Source organism: Myotis myotis, unplaced genomic scaffold (assembly GCF_014108235.1).
Source record: "Myotis myotis isolate mMyoMyo1 unplaced genomic scaffold, mMyoMyo1.p scaffold_m19_p_6, whole genome shotgun sequence".
NCBI classification, from domain to species: Eukaryota; Metazoa; Chordata; class Mammalia; order Chiroptera; family Vespertilionidae; genus Myotis; species Myotis myotis.
The window spans coordinates 3,205,183-3,212,636 of record NW_023416368.1 but is presented as its reverse complement, the minus strand read 5'-3'; the positions used below and the strand labels follow the sequence as shown (position 1 = coordinate 3,212,636).

The 7,454-nt window shown below is 47.9% G+C and overlaps 1 protein-coding gene across 1 annotated transcript; it reads left to right on the top strand.

Moving 5' to 3' along the window:
* Nucleotides 1-1,862: 1,862 nt before the first annotated feature.
* OCM2 (oncomodulin 2) lies at nucleotides 1,863-5,390 on the top strand. Its single transcript, XM_036315264.1, has 4 exons — nucleotides 1,863-1,923; nucleotides 2,502-2,634; nucleotides 3,077-3,186; nucleotides 5,365-5,390. The coding sequence occupies exons 1-4, from the start codon at nucleotides 1,863-1,865 to the stop codon at nucleotides 5,388-5,390; spliced, it is 330 nt and encodes a 109-aa protein (XP_036171157.1).
* The last annotated feature ends 2,064 nt before the right edge of the window (nucleotides 5,391-7,454 follow it).

Here is a 7,454-nt window from a genome sequence, read left to right as displayed (position 1 = left end):
TGGGGTGGGGGCAGAGAATATATTTGGGGCAAATTGAAGATGACCAACCAGATGACATTACCCACGGAGGAGTCTGAGGCCTCTCCCTTGAGCCTTTGAATTGTCTACTTCTAAGCCACTGAATATTTCTGATTGCAACATGGGCCTGGTTTTTGACTTTTAAAAAGCTTGGATTCAGCCTTTAAAAAGAAGGAAATCCTGACATATGTTACCATTTGGATGAAGACATTATGCAAGTGAAATAAGCCTGTCACAAAAAGACAAACACACCACGATTCCATTTGTAGGAGGCATCTAATGCAGTCAGACTCCTAGAGACAGAAAGCAGATGGTGGTTGCCAGGGGCTGGGAGGAGGGAGAATGGGGAGTTCTGGTTCAATGGGCGTCAAGTTCAGTTTGGCAAGAAGAAGAAGTTCTAGAGATCTGTTGTACAACCAACCACATGCCTACAGTTAACGCTACTGTACTGTAGGTACACTTAAAAATGTGTTTATTTACTGCAATTAAAAAAAAAAGAGTCTGGCACAGCCCTAGCCATAGAGGGGACTGAATGTTTGCTCAATGCAATCATCTTGCTGGCTCAAGTCCTGGCCTGATGTTTTTACTGCCAATGTTAGCTATGGGGTTGGAAATGGTTGGTGGTCCCCCCTCCCTGCTGCCTTTTTAGTGTGTGCAATTGAAAATACAGCTGGGAAATAGCAAAGTCAGGGCTTTTCTAGAAAGTCATCTACCCGGGATCGTTCATTTTCTGGACAAGTCCTGTGTCCATCTGACACACTGACTTTGAGTCTCAAGTCTGGACTGAGGTCGGCCTCCCACGGCCACAGTCGCAGAGGTTAACAACAGGCCTGCGCCAGGCGGCAGCCACTAACATGTGGGGTGCCCTTTACAGTTTATGCGTTCACCTCATTTCGGCCGCTTTCTGGCCTCTAGTGCCTTCTCCAGGCTTCACCAGAGGGGTTTGTTTGCAGAACTGATGCCTTAAGGTTTGTTGAGGTTTGTTTTTAAAAATTGGCTGTTCCCACCCACCTTCCCTTGAGATATAAATAGAAGAAAAAAAGAGGTTTAATTAGTAAGGCAAGACATTTGAGCTACATTCACTTGATCCTTGAAAAGGAAATCTAAGAGGTTCTTACTATCACTTTTTCAATCCTATATAAGGTGGGTCAGTAAGGACGCAAAAGCACATCCGTGTTTTTTGCTCCTTCAGCTCTTTTTTCTGATTCTTCTTGGGGGGGAATCTAAAACGGTGAGTAGCTGGTGGACCTACCAGACCCCAGACTCTTCTTTCCTACGCATTCTTATTAGGCTGGTGCATGCTGTGCTCAGATTTCTCTGTTCCCATGGAGTTGACACCTGGAAGGATTCTGATCTCCGGAAGATGGGCTTTTCCTGTCTCTGATTCCCATCCTTCAGGAGAAATAGCATCTCTCCCACAGAAGGTCTATCCTTTCCCTGTGGAATTTGCAACATTGCGTTTCTCTGGCTGGTGCAGGAAGATGCTACTGCAATTGTGACATGCTTTACTTCGCAATGGTTTGTAGATGCTTATATAAAAGGTCAATTATGTAAATATAATTTTGATAAGAAAATGAAATCAAATTGGTTTTTAGGTTGTGCTTTAAATTTCATCTTCGGGGTGTATTCCGGAGAGGGCCCTGAGACACAGATGGCTGGGATCTTCTCAGTATTTGGTTTCTGTGTGGATACTCTGTCCCATCACTTAATACCACGCTGATTACATTTTTCAAGTTCTCAATGAATGTACTGTTTCCATGGGCTAAAGAGGGGGATCCCCCAAGACGAGCTTGTTCCTGCCGCCACTCACCAGCTGTCCCTTATCCCGTGCGGACAGGTGGACCATGAGCATCACAGATGTCCTCAGTGCGGAAGACATTGCGGCCGCCCTGCAGGAGTGCCAAGGTAAAGGGCGGTTGAGGCACGGGCGGGGTTTTCCCTTGTACTCGCACTTCCAGCAAAGTCCCAAAAAATTAACATGTGAACTTTGCCGAAAGTTCATGGGATCAGAGAATAAAACTGTTCTTGATTAACTAAGATTATAGGGACATGAGATCTCATTTCCGTAAGGCGAAAGAAACTCACAGCGAGAAAAGAGGTCATTGGCTGCTATGTACCTATTTGACTCCAACAATTGCATTTTCCCTCCCGGAGGAGACCAGGGGTGCCGGGGTCTTGGAGACACAGCTGTAAAATGGGCAGGGGAGGCACAGGGGAGCAGAGGAGAGAGGGGCAAACCAAGTGGAGAGGAAAGCTGGGGCGGGGGCAGGAGATGATACCCAAAGCCATCCAGGCTTGGCTGCTTAAGAATCTTGAACCAGTCACAGCGCTCTTTGTCTTTAAAAAGATTTATTTTTTTTGAGCAGAGCATCCCTGTGGCTCAATGATACTCTTATTTTTAATAACCCATGTTTTCAGCATCTTGGCCCAAACACAGGATGAGGTCCCGTGAGCACCAGAATAACCCATTCTCTGTTCTTCAGACCCAGATACTTTTGAGCCCCAAAAATTCTTCCAGACATCAGGCCTCTCCAAGATGTCGGCCAGTCAGGTGAAGGATGTCTTTCGGTTCATAGACAACGACCAGAGTGGATACCTGGATGAAGAAGAGCTTAAGTAAGCCTAAGCCTGTCCTAAGCCTGTCTGGCACCCCGACGTTGCTGGTGGGGCTGGGGTGCAGTGGAGGCCAGCTGCTCGGTATTTCTTTATGGACCAGCCTCGATGCCGGGCATTCAGCAGCCTCAAGAAAGGGAAGGACTTGAGCCGGCTGGTCACATGCCGAAACATGGGCACCTAAGACTGGAGGGGCCAAGATGAGCTAGTTTTAGGGGTTTTCTTTGGCCAATGGACTTATCAACAAAACTCTGAAAAAAAATTTCTGAAACAAAATGCCCAGCAAATACTTTCTACAATGAAGGAGACCTTTGCTTGCTAACACCTGGACTGATGACCAAAATTGCTGGGAACAGGGGGTTTGTTGCTAGAAGAGGAAAAGAAAGGGTAAGCGGGAAGTGCTTGGTCTTTCAGAAAATCCCCCTCGGTCTCTATTACCCTGTAGGTTTTTCCTCCAGAAGTTTGAGAGTGGTGCTAGAGAGCTGACCGAGACAGAGACCAAGTCCCTGATGGCGGCTGCAGATAACGATGGAGATGGAAAAATTGGGGCTGATGGTAAGCTCACACCTGCACAGAGCATGAGACTAGCGCAAGGAGCATCAGGGGACTTGGGCCGTGAGATCAGATGGATGTGGGTTAAAAGCCCCCTTTCCTAACTTTGCTGAGCCTCAGTCTTTTCACCTGTAAAATGGGACTCAAGTGAGGGTGCAACGGATGTTAGGAAAGACTGGCACTTGGCTGAGGCTGTACCATAGAAGCTGGTCCTGCTGGTCACTGTCTATGAACCAGAAAATATCCTTTACTAGGGGACTAGCGAGTTGCCTGGCCAATTATGTGCAAGACAGCTTCATGTGCTTTGAAAATAGGGTAAGGAATTCCCACCCGAGGTATCTGAGCCCCTCTGAACGAGGGAAGGATCGACATTCTCAAGAGTGTCTATACTTTAAAGGGCCTATTGTCTAGAGTAGGAAAGCCTCTTAGCTTTCAAGGCTTTAAACCAGTGATGGCGAACCTTTGGAGCTCGGCGTGTCAGCATTTTGAAAAACCCTAACTTAACTCTGGTGACGTGTCACATACAGAAATTTTTTGATATTTGCAACCATAGTAAAACAAAGATTTATATTTTTTATATTTATTTTATATATTTAAATGCCATTTAACAAAGAAAAATCAACCAAAATAATGAGTTCACGTGTCACCTCTGACACGCGTGTCATAGGTTCGCCATCACTGCTTTAAACAAATATGTTTGATTGGCTATTAGCCCACGAAATGGACAATGTGACGCAGAGGCCACATAAACCGGTTGAAACCCATTCCTGGAGGCTTCCGTGTGCAGAGCCCACATTCCACTGTCAGCATGCTGTCTGGCTGCAGGGTGTGTTCGTAGGGTTTGTCCTGTCGCTCATGTGCTCGCTGGCTACTGTGTGTGCGTGCCAACGCAGAAGGTACGTGCGGGCCTTATGGTGGCATTCTTTTGAAATTAAAAACTGCTCCTTTAGATCCTTATTTTAAAAATCTAATCAAAATGATGCCACGATAACTGTCCACACTGGGAGTTGGTGTCACTTCTGTAAATAACTCGGGAAAATGGTTTAGGTAAGGAGAGACTGATTTTTTCAACCTAACCATGAAAGACTTCCAAAATAGGCAAAGCTTACTAATAAATATGAAGTAAATCCCATTTTCAATTCCTCTCCGGAGCATCTACATCGTCACCATTATTAATAGTACTAGTGGCCTGGTGCACAAAATTCATGCACAGGGGTGGAGGGGGAGCCTGGCCTGCACCCTCTCCAATCTGGGACCCCTCGGGGGATGTCCGACTGCCGGTTTAGGCAGGATCCAGCCTGCTCTCTCCCAACTGCCCCCCCTACCGGCCTGCTCTCTCCCAACTACCTCCCCCCCTTGCTGGCCTGATTGCTCTAACCACCTCTGCCTTGGCCCCGCCACTATGGCTTTGTCCAGAATTACGTCCAGAAGGTCTCCTGGAAGGTCTTCTGGTCTAATTAGCATATTACCCTTTTATTAGTATAGATTATTATTATCTTTTAGTAATATAAGCTTTTGGAGGTTTGGTTAAGATTCAAAGAGAAAAGTTAGTTCAAATTCTCACCTCATTAAATGTTTCCAAAAATGCAAAATATAGCTATACTATAGACGAAAACCCCCCATTTCCATCTTAAACTGACCAGACAAAAAGTTAAAAGTTCACAGATTGTGATTGGCCATTATACCAAATTCACTCCTGGCCATGGAGAGAGGACGGGTGGGCAGGTTCTAATACAAGCAAAGCTACAGGAGGTGGTTAAAGGCGGTTCGGCAGGAAGAGGAAACACTTAGACCAGTGGTTCTCAACCTTCTGGCCCTTTAATACAGTTCCTCATATTGTGACCCAACCATAAAATTATTCTCGTTGCTACTTAATAATTGTAATGTTGCTACTGTTATGAATCGTAATGTAAATATCTGATATGTAGGATGGTCTTAGGTGACCCCTGTGAAAGGGTCATTTGACCACCAAAGGGGTCGCGACCCACAGGTTGAGAACCACTGACTTAGACCATCTGGACTGCGGTCGGTGACACGCTCTTCCTTTTGTGCTCTTGGGGGGCCATGCCCATCACCTGAAATTTGCTCCGTTTCTTTCCTCTTCAGAACTCTCATGGGCCACAGTGTCTGTAAAGTACTGAGCCATCTCCACTGACCCTGTTCTCACCTCTTCTGTTCTAGAATTCCAGGAAATGGTACATTCTTAAAGAGCCCAGACTATGGAGATAGACACAATCAGCTGGAAGGCCTCCAAAACCCCAGGAAAACGGGAAACCCCACCTCTTCTCCCTAATTTATTTATTAATTCCCCCTGGAATGCTCCTGCGACTCGCTCGGTGTTTAGTGAGGTAATAGACTTTAGTCGTTCATGACTTTCCGGCGGTGGGTATGCCCTGACGACTCCCATAAGGCCCCCAGCAGAAATGCCTTTAAAAATCACCTAATAAAGACACGTTTCTCATCACCTGCTGTTGTGTGGGTGTGGTTTTTTCCCAGGAAGGGAGCTGGATGAAAGCAGTTTGGGAACTTTGAGATGATGCCTGGTCCCCGCAAGCACTAAGCAAGCAGCGTTTGTGCTGTGCGTGAGCGAACAGAAAACAGGTTGGAAAAACATGTCACAAGCAAGTTGGCACTGTCAAGCTAGGTCTTTCTCAGCCGTGTATCCGAGTCAGACAGTAACAGGAAGGGTTTTAGACAGCAGAGCCGCTCTTGCTCACGTGCTTTCTGCTCCTGGGTGTTAGATTTCCGTAAGAGAGCTTTAAGCAACAGCAAATCGGACAAGACAGAAAAAGTGGGAGGTGCGGCCAAGGAGGCTTACCGTGCTAGGTGAGCACAAGCAGACCCATTTTCAAACGTGTTTTGTTTTCTTAGAAAAACAAGCTGAGACTTTCCTGTTCTGACCCAACCTCCTGCTGCCTCCCCCTCTTCCTCAGCCACTATTTTCCTGGCTTGTACTCGATGCCACCTGAACCAATTACACCAAGAACTGCCTAACATTTGAGGCGAGCTGGGGGGTCCTGTTACAGGCTTTCATGAGGGTGGGGCGATCTCCGGCCAGGAAACTCTCACCGGGCTGCCTTCCAGGTGGCAGGCTGAAGCGCTGCTCCGGCTGCCTGCCCGGGGGCTGAGGACTCCTGGGAGGAACTGAGGCATTTCCCTGGGCGCCCCTTTAAAAATACACTTTTTACCCCCGTACTCGAGCTCCCAAGGCCCTGGGTTCTTCCATCATTCGGTGACTTTGAACCCCTGGTTTTTGGGGGGTCATGTGAGCGCGGCTTTTTAAAGTCTGGGGGCATAGACGGCTGTGGGGCCTCACCGTGACTTTAGAGCAGTGGTTCTCAACCTCGGCTGCACATTAGAATCACCTGGGAATCTTTTTAAAATCCTGATTTCTGGGCCTCATCCTCCGGAAATTCTGTTTCTTTGTTATGGGGTGGGGCCTCATCATTAGGAACAAAGAAACAGAATTTCCGGAGGATGAGGCCCAGAAATCAGGATTTTAAAAGGATTCCCAGGTGATTCTAATGTGCAGCCGAGGTTGAGAACCACTGCCTTAGAGGGACAGGGTGAACACTTTGTTTGAACAACTACGTGTTTATTTTAATGTGCATCAGAAAAAACAAAGCAGACAGGTGGCTCCAGTACTTGAGACCAGGCTACGGGGAGCAGGAGACATTAATCTGAAGAAGAATGAGTAATATTGGAGATAGTATTCAGGGGACAAAATTACAAAGGCAGTTTTCAAATGAGTCAAAATGGGGAGCTACAGCTGGAAAATGAAGTCTTTGGGGAGAGCTGGAGAACAAAACTGTCACTTCGTGGCCAGCTCCTCGTTGCCTCCCCGCACACGCCTGTACTCCATCCTCTCCTCTCCTCACCCCTGCCTGCACTCCATCCTCTCCTCACCCCTGCCTGCACTCCATCCTCTCACCCCTGCCTGCACTCCATCCTCTCACCCCTGCCTGCACTCCATCCTCTCCTCACCCCTGCCTGCTCTCCATCCTCTCCTCACCCCTGCCTGCACTCCATCCTCTCCTCACCCCTGCCTGCACTCCATCCTCTCACCCCTGCCTGCACTCCATCCTCTCCTCACCCCTGCCTGCTCTCCATCCTCTCCTCACCCCTGCCTGCACTCCATCCTCTCACCCCTGCCTGCACTCCATCCTCTCCTCACCCCCTGCCTGCTCTCCATCCTCTCCTCACCTCTGCCTGCACTCCATCCTCTCACCCCTGCCTGCACTCCATCCTCTCACCCCTGCCTGCACTCCATC